This window comes from Fusarium pseudograminearum, chromosome 4, assembly GCF_000303195.2.
Source record: "Fusarium pseudograminearum CS3096 chromosome 4, whole genome shotgun sequence".
NCBI lineage: Eukaryota > Fungi > Ascomycota > Sordariomycetes > Hypocreales > Nectriaceae > Fusarium > Fusarium pseudograminearum.
The window spans coordinates 2649123-2671199 of NC_031954.1; the positions used below are offsets into that span (position 1 = coordinate 2649123).

General features: G+C 48.7%; 6 protein-coding genes across 6 annotated transcripts, besides 2 other annotated features; 3 read left to right on the forward strand and 3 right to left on the reverse strand.

Moving 5' to 3' along the window:
* Positions 1-561: 561 nt before the first annotated feature.
* Positions 562-1608, reverse strand: FPSE_04112 (uncharacterized protein; the record flags this gene model as incomplete). The annotated part of the gene is made up of 1 exon (XM_009257230.1): positions 562-1608. The coding sequence occupies one exon, from the start codon at positions 1606-1608 to the stop codon at positions 562-564; it is 1047 nt and encodes a 348-aa protein (XP_009255505.1).
* Positions 570-628: a microsatellite.
* Positions 1609-3741: 2133 nt separating the features above from the next.
* Positions 3742-3778: a microsatellite.
* A 7578-nt stretch (positions 3779-11356) lies between these two features.
* On the reverse strand, positions 11357-13243 carry FPSE_04113 (uncharacterized protein; the record flags this gene model as incomplete). Its single annotated transcript, XM_009257231.1, has 7 exons — positions 11357-11528; positions 11630-11752; positions 11836-11891; positions 11955-12113; positions 12176-12572; positions 12755-12801; positions 13226-13243. The coding sequence occupies 7 exons, from the start codon at positions 13241-13243 to the stop codon at positions 11357-11359; spliced, it is 972 nt and encodes a 323-aa protein (XP_009255506.1).
* Positions 13244-14033: 790 nt separating this feature from the next.
* Positions 14034-15943, forward strand: FPSE_04114 (uncharacterized protein; the record flags this gene model as incomplete). Its single annotated transcript, XM_009257232.1, has 3 exons — positions 14034-14123; positions 14226-15441; positions 15498-15943. The coding sequence occupies 3 exons, from the start codon at positions 14034-14036 to the stop codon at positions 15941-15943; spliced, it is 1752 nt and encodes a 583-aa protein (XP_009255507.1).
* A 447-nt stretch (positions 15944-16390) lies between these two features.
* Positions 16391-17175, forward strand: FPSE_04115 (uncharacterized protein; the record flags this gene model as incomplete). Its single annotated transcript, XM_009257233.1, has 2 exons — positions 16391-16922; positions 16985-17175. The coding sequence occupies 2 exons, from the start codon at positions 16391-16393 to the stop codon at positions 17173-17175; spliced, it is 723 nt and encodes a 240-aa protein (XP_009255508.1).
* A 512-nt stretch (positions 17176-17687) lies between these two features.
* Positions 17688-18068, reverse strand: FPSE_04116 (uncharacterized protein; the record flags this gene model as incomplete). The annotated part of the gene is made up of 3 exons (XM_009257234.1): positions 17688-17741; positions 17860-17978; positions 18032-18068. 3 exons carry the CDS (start codon positions 18066-18068, stop codon positions 17688-17690), a joined length of 210 nt encoding a protein of 69 aa, XP_009255509.1.
* A 2499-nt stretch (positions 18069-20567) lies between these two features.
* On the forward strand, positions 20568-21650 carry FPSE_04117 (uncharacterized protein; the record flags this gene model as incomplete). Its single annotated transcript, XM_009257235.1, has 5 exons — positions 20568-20597; positions 20819-20996; positions 21349-21350; positions 21408-21463; positions 21542-21650. The coding sequence occupies 5 exons, from the start codon at positions 20568-20570 to the stop codon at positions 21648-21650; spliced, it is 375 nt and encodes a 124-aa protein (XP_009255510.1).
* Positions 21651-22077: the final 427 nt, after the last annotated feature.

Genomic DNA, 22077 nt, shown 5'->3' on the forward strand with positions numbered 1-22077 from the left:
AACAATCCTTCATCAAGAGATGGAAGCACGAACCCGTAAAATGCCACATGTCGTGCAGGGATTAACGCATTTTGGTTGAATCAACGTTGAAAGAAACGCGGCTCCTTCTGGCCTGACTCTCGTACCTGCCTCACCTCCAGTCCAGTCGTATCTTTGTACCTGGGGAACCAACCGCAACAGCACAGTGAGACATAGAGAAGAACAGCTTGTCTTGATATGATTATTCATTTGAATGAGTATTGTATGGCTACCTGAGCCCTACCTACCATATTGCATCTACCTATTGTGTGTGCTTTTGCTCTTGCTCTTGCACGGGGTATCCATCTTCTTTCTATACATGCTGAAATCCATTCGCTTGTAACCATGCCTGTAATCCCAAAATCAAGACGCCTCATGCCTGTGTCATCGAGACCCTGTATTCTGTTCCTCTCCTAGTAAAGAAAAAGAAGAAAAAAACAGATAAAAAAGGCTGGCTTTTTTATACCGGCTCGTAACACCATATTCATACATGTTTCATATCGTTATTCGTACTCGCAATTGCAGACTTGCTTTGCAGCGCCTTTACTCTCCGTCGTCTTTGTTCTCTTCTTCCTCCTCCTCTTCGTCGTCGTCCTCATCTTCGTCATCGGATTTGGGAGGTTCCCATGTTTCCTCAAGTTTCAAGCCCTTGCCGCTAGGCTCGTAACTTCTGAACGATGAACCAAGTAGAGATGATACGGTGGATCGGTAGTTGTTCAACTGTGGGTCCTCGTTGAATTTTTCTGGGGCATCGTAGAGGCCCATTCCAACTAGGATCTCGCCCTCTTCTTCCGAAGCATCGTCGAGAGCCTGGTATTGGATATCCTCAGAGACAGCAGGCTGCGACAATTGGCTTTGAGGAAGTGCTTCTGGTGTGGGAGGCGTTGTTGAGCCAAATCCATGCATGATAAAGCTGTTCCAATCCCACCCGTTGCCGTATGTGGATTCGACAGGAGCAGATGTAGCCGGCATTGAACGAGCGTCCATCGCCAAAGATCCAGCTGGTGAATGCTGTGACATGCAGGCTCCTTGGTAGGGGTTGTATGCCATATTATCGGCAGACTGGTATGGTAGTGGGAGATGAGAGAAGGCCAGAGGGGATGTGCCACACGAAGTTGAACTCATCATAGGTGAGTAGTGAGAATAGTTTCCATACAGATCTTGCTGGCCGACAGGCGAGTAGTTTGGAGCCAAGGCAGGCATGTGCTGCTGTGTTGAAGTTTGTCCATAGGAACTCGGGTGCCAGCTCACGGGACGCGAGGATCGTTGGCAGGGCTGTTGTGACTGCATATCGCAGAATGAAGAAAGTTGTTCAATGATTTGTTGCTGTCGTCGTTGAGAGTTGCCGTCATTCATGAGAGTCTTGCGTCGACTCATAAGGCTAGACGATCGAGGGCTGTTGTTGACACTTGAAGGTTTGGCGACTCTCATAGCACTTCCTCCAGAACGCTGTCCGTTGGAGCTTCGTGAAAGCCTCCTTGACGTCTGAGAGCATGCCGTTTGTTGTGTGTAATCGTCTAGCATCACCTCGTGAGGATATGTGACGGGCAGAGAGCCTGCTGGTTGCACGCCGAAGAGTGGGTGCATCATCTTGAAATGTCAGAAGAGATAATGTGCAGAATGGATGACAGGAAATAAAAAATGTTGGTAGCAGAAGACAGGATTATATCGAATATTGTTATCGTCTTCCAACTTGCGTTTGTTCAGTGGTTTTAATATGGCAAATAAACCCTCTGAGGGACAGACTTCATTATGTATGTATCGTCAAGTGGTCGGGTGGAGGTACAAACCCCAAGGGGGTTCAAGGGAGTACGAAACATGGGGCAATCGATGGCTTGGAAATAAATCGAGCCTAGTAGTTTGAACAAGATCAACTCTCCAGGGATCTGGGTGTGGGCCGGGAAGGACCAAGCAATGAAGAAGCATGGACGATTTAGCACCAACTGGTTGCAAACCGCAGAAACTACAATGCTCGGCAAATCAGAATCGAGTGTGAGGGGTACCCGACAAGGTTTGCTCACCAGAACTGGCCCTGATGGCTTCGTTCCTGTGCTAGGATTGTCAATTTCTAGCATGGCAGCTGAAGTGGTGGCCTGCGTCATACGGGCCGGTAGGGGGTGTCTCAACGGGCGGGGCTGGAGGCTGCGAAAGGTAGGCGGGAAGTAGTGCCGGAGCGAGAATTAGGGCGCTGTTCTGGGGATTGATACAACCCACAGTACATATGTGTGTGAACTCGAGGATTTACAGACACACAGATCCTTGTGCTGTTGTATGAGGGAACGTGGGTTGAGGTAGCGAGACAATGGGGTTCAGTCAGTACTACACCAACCTCGGTGTGATATCAGCAAGGCGAAGAACAGTTATACTGAGTGGTGATCGTGATGGTGATGGCAATAATAGCAACGATGGAGCCTTCTGTAACTATGATTGCGCTGCAGACCCATGAGCACAGAGTCTTTAGGAAGTTGGCATCATCGGGTCGTCTGGACTCCAGGATAACCACCCCTGCCGCTAAGGATGCAACTCACATGGAGTAGTGAACAATGGAAGGGATGGAGAAGAATTGGGCTCACGGCTGGGAGTCTCAACAAACCGCAAATATGTGCATCTGCAGCCAGTCCTAGGTAGAGATTCGTGTACAACTTGACCGAGAAGCAAGGGGTGGAGCCGAGCATAGGGGTGCGTCAAGTTGTCCAGCAGACGGCGCCACAATGCATGCATCGCTGGGGCCTGAGATGAGCTAGGGACCTCAACTAGGAAGCGCCGCGCCTTGTCCAAAGGATGGGACATTTCCTTGTTGCTAAAAGTGCCACTCGGGAAGGGTCTCAAATCTCATCAAGGCGGGATGCGCATCACCGCTTTGGTGGTTTGGCATGCTTTTGTTTTATCACTTCAGACACCCCTGCTGTGGCAGATGTAATTCCCATTTCTCGGCTCCATGTTAACGTTGGAACCGGGCTGCAGGAGGGTGCCGTTGGACCATGGTGTTATCCTAAAAAGAAACACTTATATCTGATCGGCAAGCGCTTGGGTATGATGGATGACTGGGTATGTTGCAATGAGTTTTGAGTCCTCATCACCATCGAGGTACGGATAGGGCACCGGTGAAAACGGTTCGGTGCCCACTCATCAGTTTCCGTGCTTGTCTTTGCAGTCCCAAGGCGTTTTCTCAAACAGCTCTTCTTTTCACTGTTCCGCGGCAAACTGGTGCTTTGCAAAACAAGTGGTCAACCGGGATTCGTACTCAATGTGTTGCAATGGCGTAGACAATAAATAGAGTGCAAAACAATAGCTCGATAATGGTGTCCAGTACTTACTTAACCTCACTACCCATAGCCCGAAAGTTTGAGGAACCAATCGAGCTATTGCCAGGCTGCCAGGGTATGATGGCGCAGCGAAACTCCATCTCAAGTCGACCTCGCAGGCATCCTGTAGCTCGATGGTCAGATGGTCTAGATGAGGAATCTATCGAGACAATCTCAAATATTGATGTGGAACCACATCTTTACACTGAGCAAGGGTAGAAACGACGCTTCCTTTGATATGTAACCACCATGTGGCTGGCCGACATTGCATCGTGCATGCTCTGACTGTGTCCGTAGAGCAACAACAAGCCATCCAAATCAGGTCAGTACGCGGACGTTAGTGCCCTTATTCGCGTGGGCTGTTACTGTGTATAGTACATTTTAAGTAGCAAGCGAACGATGACTCCAACCATTAGCGGTGTGTGTGTGTGTGTGTGTGTGCGTGCGTGTGTGTGCCAGTTGGTGGTAATCCTTAGTGGCGAGAACATCGACACAAAGGCACGGGGGCATTTGAACGCGAGTGCTGGAGATATCGCAGGCGCGCAATTTCCTCCGTAAGGCAAGGTACCAACAACGATAGGGCGGTTTTGGCTGCAGGGTTCAAACTGGAGACATCAAGTTGAAGAGGGATTGATTCATGAGAAACACCCATCGATTAGGAAGGCTGGCTAGCTGGCTTAGGAGAGGAGGTAATGATTATTGACGTGGGCCATCCACTGAGTGGGCGCTGTTTCTTTGAGAACCAACCTAAGGAAGGCGCCTTGACTGGGGTACCAAAGTCAATGCCAAAGGAAGGAATGAAATGAGGTACCTCCGGCAGGTGCCTTCAGATAAGGGCCAAGCGGCTACGAGCATTAAACCTTAGGGACGGAAGGTGCGAGTCGTGGTGACACTCTCGGCAGGCCTGAAGACCCTGCTTTCCCTTGTATGTGTGACCTTTCTACTGGGCCGCCGCCCTTGTCCCTTCTCTGCTGGATCTTCTGAGAATGGAAAGTGCGGAAATATGGCAGTTCGGTCTTCTCAACTCACTAATCAGCCAGGTGCCAAGTACAGTTTTCATCCCCCTCCACTCAGGGGTCGCGAAATCGACGACCGATTTCCCAGCTGGGTAAATACTGGGGGCTTAGCCCGTGCTAATTAACTGCAGTACCACTTCCTCTCCTCTCACCTCGCGCAGCAAAGCCAAGCAAACAGGGTATCGGCGGCCACTCTAGGTTCTCTTTGCAGCGCCAGCGCCAACACCAACACGACTTCAGCAAGTGGGCTGCTTGTCGGGCATGGGATTTGGCTTTGTCTGCGCCCGTGTTAGTGGAACTCATGCTCTTGTAGCCTGCCCGCCTACCTGCTTGCCACGTCGTCTAACGACTCACTTCCGAAACCGAAACACGGATCTGTTGCTATAGACGCTAGGCTATTATTCTGCATGCCTGTATGGTATGTCGCATGTCTATCCCAAGTTAGTTTACGCAGATATCGCTTCTGCGTGAAGTTTGCAGGAGGCCTGAGACAAGACGATCAAGGTCAACCTTCGAGGCCGCTTGAGTGATAAAGCACCAAAGCTAATGTGGCATGATAGATGGACACAAAATAAGAAGAAAACAGGAAGAGCTCCAACACAAGATCATTTGGGCTTGAACTCCGGTCTGGACTTGGCTGGCCAGAACGTCACTCAACAACAGCTAGGAAGAGAATAATCTGCAAGTCCATCATCTATGCACACACATGTCCCAGTCTCTTCGACACAAAACGTGATAGCGTCAACCTGTTCTTTGTCCGACTCTGGCACTTCCCTTGTCTCATCTCGGTGCCCCTCTGTGGAGGGAACGCAGACGACTCATCAAGTTCATGCTGCAGCACAGCAAATTTTTTGCTTGAGCTGTTTCTTTACGAGGATAATCCCCACCTGAACGGTTTCATTGATTGCTGACCACGGCTATAAGATGAGTTTCTGTGGAGCACAACACATGTGCTGGCTGACGACCCCTCTGGACCTAGCCGCTTTTCGGCGTTGCAGAGCGACGCTCCCTCGAAAGATTCGGGTGTCCAGGCGTCTCACCGTACGCCATGGCCTAGCCATCTAACCCACCATGAAAGGTTACAGAGGGATCAGCTGGGGCCGCCAGTGGATGAAATTGGCCTGTCCATGGCATTTCAACTGGCTTGATCGTCCACTGAATCAGTCACCTCACCAAACAAGGACTTGCGCGCCACCTACACGCTCCCTGCAAATCTCTGGTGGAGATGGGGAACCAAAGCGTGCCGCCTCGATGGATCTTTTTTCCTTTTTAACTTTCTAGATTAGAAGTGCTGTAATCCCAGTGAATCCGCGAGCCTATACAGTACGGTGTGCAGGGAGAACATCGATGAACCATTTTGCTCCGCTTAAAGATGTGATACGAGGCGATCCATCATGCGTCGCCTGAGAACATTACGTTTAATGGAGACCAGTTTTCGTTACTTTGTAGTCATGGGCACTATCACGGAGAGACATAACGAGCCCAATAAACACGGACTACGACAGAGTTCGAAAACCCCCCCACTGCCTCACGGATGACAATCCTTATGGCACTCTCTCTAATAATGACGATCCTCTCCGATAGGGTAGATGGGTTGGCTATTTTTGCTTCAACTGCCCTGGCTCGCTCTTTGTTATGATGGGATACTACATAGTTCGATCCAACAGGGGGTGCCGGGATGTTTAGCCAGCCAATCCTGCTGATGTCTGGGCTCATCGCGTCCTCCGCCTGTGCCCTGAACATCTACTATGTAACAGGTGAATATTGTCCTTGAACTTCACAAGGCTTGACAACTTTGACCTGGGGCTCGACTTGCCTGATTCATTCCTTTCAGGGCCAACCGAGAGCAATACGGAATCACACATTGGCTATACTCAGACCTTCCATTTTCCTCAAGTTGTCAGGGTGCCAGCAAGACTTCTAATACCCAATAGGATTCAAGACACTTATTACTGTTTGTGATTATGAGCTAGGTTGCCAGCATCTTACAGCGTTAATGTGTTGCCTCGAGTCACGGAAGTGCAGCCACTGCCATGTGACGATTTCACACACTATTGCGGCAACACTCACTGAACATGCCCCTAGCAAAGCACCACGCCCACGCCGCTGCATCTCAGAGCACATCTGCCTATCAAGCTGACGAAGACTCCCCAAAATGCGTCATCTGAGAAACACAGTTTGCCTACCCGATTAGACCCCGGCAGGTAACTAACTACATGTTTTGTACGTTATGTATTCGAAAACATCAACACAGTATCCATTCAGTTGGCTTCGTTGGGCTACACATGCGGGCTAGAACAGGGTCCGTCCAATATGCACAGCACGCACGCTCAACAAGCTTGAAAAACATCTCGATACCAATCTGTGATATTTCTCGTTCTGGCTTCGAGACAAGAAAGACATCCTCGCTTGTCCTTTCTTGGCAATTTTCGTCACAATTTATCCGCAGGAAAACATTAGTGCCAGGTGCATCAATCAATACTTGGCTTCATGTCCAGCTAGATGGACAAGTGGTTGTCTGGTGACTTTGCAATTCTAGTCAGTCTGGAAATGTCGTTTCCGCCTTGTGTCCAGATTGGTTTAACTAAATTGTCCCCTCTTGGATTCAAAGCAGAACAGAGAAGTAGTAGGGAGGCTGAAATTCCGCTACCTTTGTTTTACGCTATGGCTATAGAAATGCTATAGCGACACACCGTATGCGAATCTTACCTACCCCTCTCTCCTCTTAACGGAATGTCAATTAGCTCGACAACCTTCAAGACGCTAGCCCTCCCTTGCCATCGGTTATCAATTCGATGTCAAACAAGCAAATTCACTGGTTTATCTGCGTCACGCAGAAAACAATCCCCTTATGCGAGCACATCATGTTCGGGTGAATATTACTTGGTGGGAGGATCAGTGACAATGTTTACAAGTGGCTTTGATTTCATTCAAGTTGATTCCCGAAATACAGCACAGCACCCTTATGAGGAGCCTTGGTTGATAGATTTCTTAGGGGCACGATCAAACCCTTCACGACAAATCAAAATCAGCTTGGCGTACCAGGATCAAGTCTTTCAACACCAAGCCTACCTGTCCATTGCATCACAGTTGTATAGCTCGATATACAGTACATGAGCACAGACTTTGTTGCAGGTACGTACTGTCACAGGGGACGGTAACCCACGCTACGCCAACTCAAAACTGAGCGTAAAGGGCTCGAAAAGTCACCGTACGATGGCAAAGATGCGAGGATGGAGGGGTCCAAACCCGCTTGCCAGGGATCAGCATCGCCAAGGAAGCGAAAAAGAACAATTCGCCAAAACCACGCCTAGTTGCTGATGATCAACTTGCTCGGGTTGGCCTTGCTGATGGGCTCGACATTAACATGGGCTTCGGATGAAACTACTTGTGTAATGGCATAGCTAAGGGAATATTTATCCTTCAACAAATGCATCAGGGGACTCTAATAACTTCACTTAAGTTGACCGACAACCACAGCTGGGTGTGTGAAAGAGCGGCTCTTTGACCGGAGCAACATTCGTTCAGTGCCAGTTCAAGGACGATCAGACCCAGGGACCTTACGCCTGGGATGCATTGCCCTTGCGCTAGACTATATGGAGTATGGATGCAGTGCCTGAAGCCACTTGGAAAACCCGCTGCCATGGGTTCAGCACAAATCAACATGGGTAAGGTACGGAGAGTTAACCACAGAAGGACGATATTGTGGACACTTCGAACCGGGGTACGAAGACTTCTATTACCGGCACAAACAGGCATTCCAAGGTCCAAATTCTCATCTGTTACCAGATTCAATCCACCTACATACGGTTAACTCAAAGAGACAGAACGGACAAGAGGACAGCACAGCATCTGGCAGAATGGAAATAATCATGCGGTGAGCAGGTCGACTTCGATGCTTCGAGTTGCAACATGCTATTGCGTCTTTTACACTCTCTACTCAGCCTGCTATATAACCCATGCAGCACTTGACCACCCATGTATGTAAGTAAGTCAACAAGCAGAATTCGCCTCAGAAGGCCGCAACGGTGCAGACAACCCCGGCTTGACCGGGTTGGAGTGAGCACCATCTTGTACAGCATTGGCCCCCGGCGTAGATGCGGGTTTGTGATCATGCAAGCGCCTTTATTGAGACGATGACCTGCGCACAGTCATTAATTATGCTCATACATAGTATTCTTCATGACTCGTCGGCATAGTTTGTGCCTAGCTAGGATATGAACATCCGGACTTGGGCAATTAGATCCTCATACACGTAACTTCCTGCTTTCCTGTATGTATCGACGAATCTGGAACAAGGTGCAAGACGCCTCATCGTTTACTCAAAGGTCCTTGACCTTTGGTTCCACCTCTGGACGAAGCAACATCGACTCGACGTGGGCAGTAGTTAGCGGGGCGATATTTCGCGGTGGTCATAGGCGGAATAAGAGTCTATGGTAGGTACACCGTGGGTTACGACAACAGACATATTGGGCTGGCCAGGGCTCTGCTCTGGAGATTTGCGGGCGGTTTGACGCCGGAACCTTGAACAGCCAAGGAACCGAGTCTGCCTGGCGACTTTATTTCTTGCTTTTGCAAGATTGCACGTCTTGATTGGATACAAGCATGCCTGCTCACTGCTTTATTATCATCAACTGCTACCACCGTGAAACAGTCTACTTATTCGCATCAGTCAGCGAAGATGTGTCCATGGCCAATTTAACAATACTGGATCGGCGCAGCCCTCAGCATCAATATCACCACTGTACTACCGTCATCACAGCGGACGTCACTCGTGGTAATACTGGCTGCGAAAGAGCATGTGCACATCAAAAGGTTCTTTCTGTTATATGCAAGATTCGATTTGAGGACAAGACGCCGGAAGATAATTCATAATTCAATCACGATTAATCAGTGTACGTTCGACAAGTTTTATAGTACGCACTACCAGATTGGGCTTTGAGACATTTTTACTTTCGGATCGTCAGTCACCAGCGCTACCTGACATTCTTTCAAAACGTGTGCATGGTCAACGCCCTGCGGCGTAGCTTTGACAGCTATGCTACTCTACTGTATCCGAAGGTATGCCACTGGTGAAGCCCCCGGTGGCCGGGGCGTCCCCAGTTGCCGCCCTCTCCTCCGTCCGAGAGCTCCATACCTACCGATCGGGTATGTCCAGAGCGGGCCAGAGTTCAGCCATTTGCCAAAGGCCTTTGGCCGCCCGAGTCCGCACTACTCGGGAGGTTAGTTGATCGACGCCCTATAAGCTAACACGACACCGTCTTGCTGCGGCAGTTGATGGCTGCGACTGGGCTCTTTGGCGACTGGGGCTGGAAATACTCCCTCTCAACAAGAGTGATCACCCCCCACCCCCTTTCTTTCTCTTTGCACTGGCACAGACTTCTGTGTGCATGGGTTTTGAGACGTTCACAGGGCGGGCCCGCGTCACTCATGAAGCAAGCACTCAATGGAATCACTCATTTGTATTAGCGAGTTCGTCTTGATGGCTCGGTTTTCACTCCTTACCTTTACACAGATGAGGGTAAACCCCACATGCCGTCTAAGAGCTATACCGAGATACGTACTCTGTACCTCTAGTACGTTCCCCCTTGATCAAATGTCAATCACTCTGCGGTATTACCTACCTAGTTACTGTAGCTCCAATACCTGATGCTTAGAACACCCCGCCTGCCCGCCTACATTGGACTGGTATTATTTATTGTTTGTTGTTAATTTGTTGCCAATAAGCAAACGATACAGGCTACCCCTTTGTCTTGCTTTTGGGCCAGAAGGGCGTTGCCCTTGATCTTCAACTCAAAATGATCCGATCTTCATCTCATGGCCAGGCCTAGGATAGCTCAGGCGGCATTGCCCGTATTCAGCGACCTTCATGACGGCTCAATGCCGCAATGAGAAGGACCTACTGATGGATGTGTTGATGAGCTTGATGATGATGCTGCTGCTACTGCTGACTTGCCTCCCTTGTTTCTTTGTCTCCCGTCCCGTCTCATCTGACACGTCTCGTGCCTTGTCCCTTGTCCCTTGTCCCCGAATGTCACGACGGTATGTACGTACATATATATGACTAGACGGAACGAAACCACTTGCCCAAAGCAAGCCAAGACAAGTGAGTAGCGCATCAGCCACTCACGGCACATGGATCTTGGCTTGCGTTTCGGGGCTTTTGAGTCCTCATCAACTCTGCATCGCATGACGATGCTGTCGAGCGGCTCGCTTGCCCCTCTAGCTGCTCTCACAGGTGCGTTAGCACTAGCCGCAGACGGTTGGCCACTGCCCTGGTACCATGCATGGTACAGTAACTTTTAGCTCATCAGATATTACCGACCATGGCGATTTCGCTCAACTGCGCTTCTGGGCTAATCGTTGTCTTTATGCAGTAGCCCCGGCGCATCCGCGTGGTTAATGGTCGTGTCCTGTCGCTTGTGTCCTGTGTCTTGTGTCTTGCAGGCAGCTAGCTACCTAGGCAGAGTCTCCCGGTCCCCCTTCTTGCATCCACCTGCATCACATCGACACCTAGGAGTTGAGACAAGACATACATGTTGAGCTGTCGGTTAAGCAGGACGCCTCCATTTTAACGTCTGACCTTATTAGCTAGAGTACGTATCCGTACACTACTGTGATAGTTTGAGAGCAGTCCGACGCTTTCTATTCACCAATTTTCACCGCCTTTCTTCCCTGGTTCTGTCTGTCCCCTCCTTTCCCTTCCTCCACTGTCGGACCCTTTCTAGCCCCAGGATCAGTCTCTCTTTTTTCCCACTTAATCTCTCACGATCAGTTTGAGGGCATTATCAGCCGCTTTAAGCCATCGGTGGACAGCTAACATGTGGTCTTGGATTTGCTGTGTGCATCCTACTATGTACACTCTGTCTTATGCTGGTTTAGCGTCCTCGACTTTTCCTTGATCTTCCGGCATCCGACCCTTGCACCATGAAGTCTGACCTCTGCCTGTAAAGTGTGTCTGGATCGTCGTCAAGCAGTAGCATCATGTTGATGCTGGGACCAGGCATTCAACCGCTCTCAGTCGGTCCCCAGCATATCAACGCCGAGCCCGTCGAACCCCTCCCGTTGGACTTTGAGTGTGGCCAGTTGGACGGCGAAACTCAGCTTCGTCCCCGTGCTCCAGTCGCCAGGGTGGCATATCAACCCGTACAGCATTCCGGCTATGAAGGTGTCCCCTGCTCCTACGGCACTATATCTCGGACAGTGGTCAGTTCCTGCAGTTCTACGCGACTTGTGTTATGCGTCGTGTTGAGTTGTGATGTGTGGGACATGGAGATAAGATGGACGTACTCAACCACGGAAATGTCTCCTCCGGATTTGCTCTGGACCGGGCAGCGGCAGCGAAGAGTCTCGCCCGTCGACCGAGGCAATCCAGCTGCTCCCTCTTCACCCCACGTACAAACTGCCAGTGACCTATGTATACATCGTCTCATCAGCCAACAAACCCAAGCCGTCACAAGTGCAGGCAAGCATGTCTTTCTTTTCATAATACGTACGCCTTATGATGCCCTTCGGCTTTCAGGCATTCTTCCGGGGTGCTGTGCCCACGACTCTATGCCCTTGTTAGATCACATCAACCACGACAGCCCAACGTCTTTTTTGAGTCCACTCTCACCTCAGCCCAACTTCGCGAATAGAAGACAACGTCTGCCTCTGCCGCCAATTCTGATAGGCCTTCCCTACCAGGCTTCTCGACTTCGACGCTGATAGTTGCCTTGGGCAATAGGTTACGCAGCAGACGGATGCAGTTTTGCACGGTTTCTGGGATTCGGCCCTGTTGCGCCCACATTTAGTCCGGCGATTATGTATGTGCAGAGGTTGCCGCTTGAATCCTACCTCGAAGTGCCACCACGTCTCCTGATCAGTTCCGAAACTTGTCGCGATGTTGCCAAACTCGTCTTCGGTCATCTCTGGAAGGTCGTTGTAATTTACAAGCGTGCGGCTGCCTGATGCTTCACTGCGAATGATGTAACTGCTTGCCGCCTCGGTGCTCTCATGGCGATATAGACAATGACCAAAGTCGATTTTTGACTGCGGACCAAAAGACGATACAACACGCCTCGTTGCAGATGACGAGGCGTTGGGCAGAGGTGATACTAGATGCAGCTGGAGACCATCATGCTCTGTGAGTAGCTGCTCCAACACCTGAAGCGAATTGGGACAGTTGCCCCCGCGTCGGATATTGAGACTGGTGGCACGTAGCTTTGCATCCTCGGACGGGAAAAAAGGTACACTGAAGGTCGGTCAGTAAATGGCAAGCATGTGAAATTGATGGTGACATTCTTGAGGATTGTGTCCAAGTAGCAAGCACCCACCACGATGAGGTGCTTCATGTTGTCTTGTCTTGCCTCGACTGTCGTACGAAGTATGTGCTGGGACCTTTAATTAACCGGCCTGTATTGCGTGTTTGCTTACACGCGAGGTTGTCCTGTCGCTTGTCGTTGACGATATACCGTATTCGTCTTTGTCAAGTGTTGTAGACGATGGCTGGTAGTCAGTCTAGTCCCTGATCGTTTGCTGGAGGGGAACATCCGCCAACGTGATTAAGTTCCACAGGTATTTCGTCACTGTTTTTGGAGTGTCTTTTCGCTGGTTGGAGAAACTTCCATCGTGTTGTAATGCTCAGGAAGAATAGAAGCTAGAGTATGCTAATTGTACTGAGTATGATTCATATTCTCATTCTTGCCATAAGTCGCCGTATCGATTGCAGCTTTCACCGTGGACGACATATGCGTGTTGGGCGGTACGTTTTGTTGTGTGATCGTTTCAGCAGATGCTCAATATGCCAACTTCACACAAAACCATGACCAGGTAAATACCGAACCTCGACACATTTAAGATCACCAGGCGAACGCATACATCATATAATACTGAGAGAGCACATACCGTTAATTGCTTGACCATTGTATTAAGTAAAAGGAGAAACGATCTGCCGTGAAGGTTATATCAAGGTGTAGGGTAATTCACTATGGATAGATGAAATGTTTCGTGTACTTAATAATTATTATGCTCCATGTCCTGCTTAACTTTTGGTATTTCATAATGGTTTTTGCTATATGTAATTCTTTAAGCCATGATGTAAAGATGCTAAGCTTTGTGTAGAGAATAACTTACTGCATTGAATTGCCCAAGACATAAGACATAAGACATAAGATCATGTTGACCATGCCAGGTGGCTTGTTGAGTAAGTATCAGTAAGCCAACAACTTCTACTGAGTCATCTCATGCCAATTGACTCGTCCAAGGTCGGCCGACTGGATCGTCGCAAGATACACACCAATATGGATTAAGTCTACGTTTATTGCGTACTTGTTAGACATGTATCTGGTCCGTCGTGTTTAGATCCCAGCACTCCTGGCAGGCATTCATCTAATACAAGAAGCCTCTCAGAGCCATTGATGCTGAGATAAGAGAGAAAAAGCTGCCAATTTTTTTTTTTCAAGAGCTTCTTAGTCAATCCATGTTCAGAATCAATTCGGTCGTTCACAGTCGCGAGATCGTCAGATTAAACATCATACCATCAAACTCACCTGCAAGAGGCACCAAAGGTAGATTGAACCAGTGGGCCCATCTACCAAAACAGCCCCGCCATTGAGCCCTGGACGACAACGTCATCAGCCAGCGACAATAGCACAAGAATCAAACAGAGCCATCCATCGCGCCATTTGTGTATACTGCAAAGTCAAACTCCAAGATGGGCGATCATTCGGAGAAGCATATACACTTCCAAGACGGCGATTATGGCTCTGATGGATATTCCGACGACGATGGCAAAGCAGTCGAGGTATGCTCGACGACCTACTAATACTGGCTGCCACCTTTGCGCCGATAGCACATACAAGACACAAGAAAGAATGGCGCGACTAATACAGAATCATCTTTATAGGTCGTCTTCGATCCAGGGAATCCCTACCGCCGCAAGAGCTCCATGGTAGCCTCAGAGATTAAAGCCCCTGTGATGCGCCACCCTAATCGTCGCGATGAGTGCCTTGTCCACCAATTCCTCGATAGCCAACGACGCGCAAAAGACGCTGCCTGTTCAGCAAGCGATCTCGACTCGGAAACGTCAATGGGAAATGGCTCCTCGTACATAAGCAGCCGCCCAGATCCAAGTCAAGCCAGCCTTCACAAGGCCTTCAATGGCGATAGCCTGGAAACCGCGCGCAACGAGGGGCACGACTCGATCGCCGACCCGAAAGCCAAGAAGTGTCGTGCTGTTGTAGAGCCTGGTAGTATGGACCATTCTGGCCAAGCTGACCAGCAGGCTTGGACCCAGCAGATGACCAAGAGCATGTCTGAGTTTGACCTGGGAAGTTACCAGGAAGACGTGCGAAGTCGTCTGCTCACAAAGCAGCAGCTCAGCGACATGGCATGGGGTGTAAGAGAACTAAGCCGCCGGCTAAGCAGCATGCGCCTCCGATTCAAGGTCAAGAGCATCTTCATCCTGACAAAGATTTACGACCAAGACTTGATTCCCAAAACACGAGAACTGGTAAAATGGCTATTAAATCATAACCATGAGGTCGCCTACACTGTTTACGTTCAAGACAAGCTCAAGACCAACAAGAAGTTTGACGTCAGTGGAATTATTGACGAGGTTAGTAAGGGGTATGTCCAGAAGGACGGTGCAAACGAGCAGACAGTAAAAGAAACACTCAGCAAAAGGCTGCGATACTGGGATGAGAACATGTGTCGAACACGACCTCATACCTTTGACTTTGTGATCTCACTTGGCGGTGACGGCACAGTACTATACGCTAGCTGGTTGTTCCAGCGCATCGTGCCACCTGTGCTCAGCTTTGCACTAGGAAGCCTGGGTTTCCTGACCAAGTTCGATTTTGAGGAGTACCAAGAAACACTCACAACTGCCTTTACCAAGGGTGTCACCGTGAGTTTGAGGCTACGCTTCGAGGGCACCGTCATGAGGAGTCAGCCGCGTAAGAAAGCACAGCTCGAAAAGGGTTCCGATGAGGACGAGGAACAGCCACGAGATTTAGTAGAGGAGCTGATAGGCGAGGAGAGAGAGGATGAGCATACACATCGACCGGATGGGACGTTTGAGATTTTGAATGAGGTCGTGGTGGATCGAGGACCAAATCCAAGTAAGAAACCCAGAGTCAACACCGCCCCTGTGCGAGATGTCTAACCTGTATTGTAGCTCTATCAACTACCGAGATCTTTGGGGACGACGAACACTTTACCTCTGTCTTGGCCGACGGCATCTGCGTTTCGACACCGACCGGTTCAACGGCTTACAACCTGGCTGCTGGGGGTTCTCTGTGCCACCCAGAGAACCCCGTGATGCTGGTGACGTCCATTTGCGCGCACACGCTATCTTTCCGACCTATCATTCTACCTGACACGATCGTTCTGCGAGTTGGTGTTCCGTATGGCGCGAGGACATCTTCATGGGCGAGCTTCGATGGCCGAGAGCGTGTGGAGCTCAAGCCAGGAGACTACGTAACCATCAGTGCGAGTAGATTCCCGTTTGCTTCAGTACAGGCTGAAGGACGGAGGAGTGAGGATTGGGTCAATAGTATTAGTGGGAAGCTCGGATGGAATACGCGACAGAAGCAGAAGAGCTATAAAGAGTGGGAGAAATGAGATGGCACTTATATACGGACATGAAGATGTAAATTAACGATGGGACGGGATATTATTCATGTAACAGACGGAAAGGACAGGTGGCGTTTTGATAGAGATTATCAGTGCTGGAGTTTCTGCTTAAATCAACGAAATAAAGAAACAGTGCATTAAGTTCTGGTTTTGAAGTCTTGTTCATGTTTTGTAGAGTCGCGAATTATTGTTGAGAAGATGTACTACGTTTAAGTGGCTGTTAATGTTACTCTACTCCACAATAGCTGGCTACCCCTAGAGGTTGATGATCGCGTTTAATCAGCTCACCGAATTCAACTGCTGGAGTATTTGACACCGCTTCTCTTTGACACAAGTTCAATTGCGTCTCCGACATAGTCTCAATTGAAGTCGCAACACCTTGATCAAAGGTACTATCAATAAATTGAATCAAAAAGATCATCGAAATCTATCACAATGGCAGCAGAAACTGCATCGTCTCTTCCACCGGACCTGTTCGACCAAACCACAATCATCTCTCTCCTATCGACCCTCGCCATTGTCTTTACCGCATACGTCGCCTCACTCAAGTTCCTACCATCTTCTTCATCGGGAACCCTTCGCTTTCTGTTCATCTGGCATCTTGCTGACGCGCTATGTCATTTCCTCCTCGAGGGAAGCTTCTTGTACCACTGCTTCTTCTCACACCTGCCGCTCCTTAACGATGTGAAGACGGAACTTTTCCCTACGCCCGCCGGGTTTCTGGGATACAGCGATCGCGTATATGGTGCCCAGTCGGGCGGAGATAACCCGTTTGCTATGCTGTGGATGGTGTATGCCAAGGCGGATAAGAGATGGGCTGGTGTGGACTTGGGGGTTGTGAGCCTGGAGTTGTTGACGGTGTTCTTTGACGGCCCCCTGGCTGTCTACGTATGCTACTGTCTTGCCAGGAAAGACCCCAAAGTTAGCATCTGGATGATCATCCTGGCTACTTGCGAGCTGTATGGCGGTAAGTCGCATCAACAATCATACACTTGGCGGACCGAGCTGTGCTAACAGAGGTGAACGCAGGTTTTATGACTTTCTGCCCCGAGTGGCTTGTTGGAAACCCCAACCTCGACACGAGCAACTTTATGTACCTCTGGGTTTACCTCGTTTTCTTTAATACTCTCTGGGTTTGGATTCCACTCTGGGTCATTTGGTACTCAGTTAAAGATATTTCGAATGCTTTGAGCGTTCGTCAAAGGAAGAAGAATCTGTAAAATAGGGAAACATGAACTGGTCGAAGTTCGATAGGCTGTAAAGAGACTCGACTATACGGCCGCACTAACAAGAAACAATCAGCCAATGTTGAAAGTCAAGGTGATCAATATGGATAAGGATGCTGAGACAACATTGTGGTATCCATGGATACACACATCCCGAGACAAAATATTCCTCGCGATATTCCATCTATTTAACAATATCAATTTGGCTACCTAGGTATGATGGGTAATTATTCTACAAGACAAGTGATGAGATGTATCGTGTATCACGTGGTCAGACACGTGCGCTCTCTGGTGTAAGTCAACGACGACAAGAATATCGCAATACATTCACATCACAATAAGAGTGGATCTGGTTTGGTTTTTCATAGTTGATTAAAGAGCTATTAAATTGGGGTATCTGATTGCTCAATGGTGATAGCACTGCAACTCTCTAAAAAGAGAGGCAGCACATTTCCTCCTTCAGAATCGTTCCATCGTAGCATTCCTCATTCAATACTTGAGAATATTTATGGGTTCTGCTTGTAGGCCTCACCCTTGGCGCCGTGGGCGGACTCGTCAGCCTATGGAAGTATTAGTAACTTGCACTTCTCTTGATTAATCTCCTCAACCCTCTCCTGAGCACCCGTCTAAGACTCAACGGAGCTCATTTCAGGTTGATTTGGTTTGTTTTTAGCATACCTTGTCGGAAAGGGCGTCCTTGGCGGCGGAAGCGCGAGTGCCAACACCGGCGTTGGAGTCCTTGGCGACCTCCTTGTTGGCCTCCTTGCTGGTGCCGGAGATACCCTCCTGGACCTTCTCTGTTACGTTTGTCAGTACATGTTGTGTATGCTGAAGGTTGGGGGTTTCTTACCGGTGGCCTGGTTGACGGTGTTCTTGATGGTATCCATGGTTTAAGATGAAAGGTGTTTGTGTGTTGTAGATGATTGAGTTGTTGAAGTAGTGTGTGATGATGAGAGAAGAGAAAGGCTGGAGTAGGAGAGAGGGAAGGAGGGTTTATATAGAGCATTGAGTGGCATTCACTGACAATCCAGGCAATCAAAAAAACTGCTTGTCATCAAGACTGTCCATCCAGGTTTGGTGGATTGCCGTACCATATCCGTACGTGTCGTGTCAGAGCCTCTGACCAGTACAGAAAGGTTATCATGTGAAGAACGATATGTCGTCATAGACTACCTAATCTGCTGCAGACAAGTCTTACATACAATGCTTTACTACGATGCTACGGGGGATTGTACCCCAGCATACTCGGGCTCACTTGAGCCAGTTGGAAGCGAGATAGCAATGATGGTTGCTCAAGAGACATGCCTGACGTCAATTTATCACTTGGACGTCATCTCGATGAGAGTCTGGCTGGGGCCCAGGCTTGCTTGTTTTCTTTGGTGGGGGTAAGAATGGAAAGGAGTGCTACAGATAGTGCTGTAGTACCAAGTTTCAACGCGCCTTGCGCGTCGCGGGGTACCTGATTTGGAAGCTCAGTGACCCCGCTACACTGAGGGCAAACATACGTAAGATCTATGTATTCCCGATTAAGGACACATGATCGTCGTTGTGGTTCCTTGCAGGCTTGGTTTGCGGTATTACTATATTTGCTTGGTTTAATAGCATATATTGACGTGAACATGACATAGACTGGAAGTTTGATTGGGGAATTGTAATGGGTCAGCCTCAAGCAGATACGTCAAGTTCCCGCGAAGCATAAAAAAGCGCCACAGATAGCGGGGTAAATCACGGGCTCTATGTACCTGTTAGTGTTAGTGTTAGTGGACTTGTGGCGGTGACGTGTCTTAGCAGTACCTGTAGGACTCAAGGTATCATGCATGACCTCAGTCTTTGATCATTGTTCCTGTCATTTCATTTCTCCCGCTATTGACCGAGACCGACTCTCTGCGCCGTTGCGGGTGAAATCTGCATTGTACCGTTTTCATTCCCAACATGTTTACCTGAAAGGAAAGGAAATGCAAGCATTGATTGGTTTCCCCCACTGTTTGCAATGCTTGCCATCGAGATCCCTCCCCTCGTGGTCCGTACTCACGGAGCAACACTTCCGCTATTCCCCTTAACCCAGGTTCCTTTATACGATTCTTGTTTTCTGGTGCCACCACCGCCTCTCTTGGTGGATGTTAATGTTGCAGCAGAGTGGCTTGCTTGGTAGGTGTTGTATAGTAGCTTGTTAGCTTTCCAGCTTGCACAGCCTAACAGCTTCAAGAGCTTGTTCATGGACCCGCTCAAGCTCTCATTATGACGTCCCAGCTTATCTTTATATCTTGTTGATTTTCAAGGTACCGACAGACAATAGACAGCAGCACGGCAAAAAAAAAAAAACGCCATTCGCTCACATGCCGGAAATCACTTTTCCATGATTATCATGTCCACATTATGCCAAGTTACACTGTTAATCTGTCTCATTTTACTAAGGTCACTTGTAGATCAGATCGGTCTAGATTGCGCAACCCGCTCTCGACTACGTGCATTCCTTAGGTAGCTAAACCGAGGCTACCTACATTGAGTACAGAGTACAACACATCACAGTCGTTTTTATCCCCGTCGGAGCATGTCCGTAGCTCCCGCTTGGCTGTGCCATCGGAATCTCTAAGCTCGACAAGCCAAGTCTTATTCATGATTATCTCGATCGATTGCACTCAACAAGCTTTCGGGTACCTTTGTATCCATGTGCCAATATGTACACGTATTCGAATGTTATGTTTGGCCATTGGCAATCGGAGCAAGGCAATATCATCTTCGGGGCACATGCAAATCGCGTGACCACTGCAGTACCTCGCATCTAAGGCATCATGATATTCACTTGAGCATAGCCTGCGATGAGTTTGGATACGTGCAGGAGTAAGGCATCTTCTTGGCGAATCAACAGCTGCCAGTTCAGAAACCAGGAACCTTTGCTTTCTTAAGATGGGACGCTAACGGATATCCCATCTGATGAGACAGAGATCAAGTTCTGGTTTCTCCCACTGCAATCTGATTCGATCTCTTAGCCACTTGCGCATAATATTATCGAAACTAGCTAAGCCAGCATTGTCGGGGGCCAGATCAGGTTCTGTGAATACTGGCTTCAATAAGCTTGGGTTGCTGCTCGAGATATCGATAATCGAGCAAGCTTGGCTGTGAATGTAGACGGACAACCACGAAGTGACCAAGTCCATGGCAGCGCATCCCATATGAAGTAGCAACGTGTATGTCAGTCCGATGTATTAATTGAACCTTCCATAGACTGTCACGACAAAAAACGAGGTCGGTCTCTAGTCATCTCCATCGTCCCTTTCGTGGAAAATTTGCTTGAAACAGATCACTGGAACTTATATAAGCGAGGTTTCCAAACAAACCGTCATGGCCTGATAGGAAATTGAATCGTTAGTTTTGAAACGTGAAACATGCATCATCAAGGTGTAGGCTTTCGACCCGTGAGTTCGCATGTATCATATACGAGTGTCTAGAATCACACATTTCGGCCCCATAGTCTCAAAGAGCAGTAGCTCTTTATTCCAGAGTGTAACATCATAATCGGCTCTTCATATCATCCATCACCAAGTGTCATCTATATACTGTGATATTGTCTAGGACTCGGCAATGACCTGGAATATGTCGCACCCTGATTCAACACACACTAATTATATCCTCCCAGGAATCGAACTTCAACGGACGCAAAAGTGCGGGTCGGAAAGTGCAGGGCCTATCACGAGACTCGGCTGGTGCCTCTATGTGCAAACGAGAGTTCGATCACGCCCAACTCGAGAATCACAATAGGGCTCCCAAAACCGCCGGTGTAGTTTATAGGCAGAGCAAAAAGGAGGGGACCATTGGTTAGATGGTAGGCTCTCCGCTATTGAAAAGGCATAACTCCATACTTCCCAGTGTGTTCTGCAGATTTGCAAGAGATATGGCATTGTAGGACATGAAGCATAAGTTCGCCCAACTCAAGGCCGAGAAGCTTGACTCTACCCATGGTCATAAGAGCTGAGATGTTTTATTCACTTAATGGCAGACTAGGTCAACTCGTAGACTACTTGCCGTCAGCATCGTGAGCTAAGGCCTGATGTTTTCTGTTGTGTCCCCTCTGTCGGCAATTGTGATGGCAGGCTGAGCGGAGGAAATTCTTCTTGTGAACACAAGAACACGTTAGATGAGCGCGAGAATAGTGCTTGGTGTGTATAGGTGTACGTTTTCTCTTTTGAGGTAAAAAGAGACTATGACTGCAGGAAACAAAAATATAGCAAAACGGCAAGGAGAAGAAAGAGAGAAGGATGTTCGGACTCGAGCACGGAGACAGGTAGGATTCTCACAAATTTGGACAAAAAAGACCCAAGACTAATTCATAATTGCTTTTATTGGAACTTCTGATATGTAGAAGAGAGGAAGGAGAGAAGGCTTTGCATGACAGGGCAGGATATCATACAAGGCAAGGGCCAACGACGGCAACTGCTATTGCGACTATTAAGGCAGGTGCTTCGACCTGATTACGACACCAGCTGGTCGCTCGGGTCCCCAATAGAAGGTCTTAGTTAGAGGTAAAAAGAGGGCAGGAGTCATGGCTACCAAGGTAGAGAATGGAATGAGGTGTTGCGACAAGCGATTGCACATTAAAAATGGTCGAGTTTTGGCGACATCGCGGGCCAAGACAATCAATTGTTCTTTCCAAGGACCGTCTATCGCTGTAACCTAGAGCTGTCAGTTTTTACTTCGATTTGGGGACAAACCGCGAATTTGTCTGTCGAGGACCAAAACCTGCACTTTCTCTATGATCTGAGCAATTGCATTATTAGATTCGCCTGTATCAAATGCTGCCACTTACCACGTAGTACATGGCGGGGTTAGATCTACCGAGTCCTTGTCTCACGGAAATATTCTTTACTTCTTCTATAGTACTTCGCAATATACGAGGAA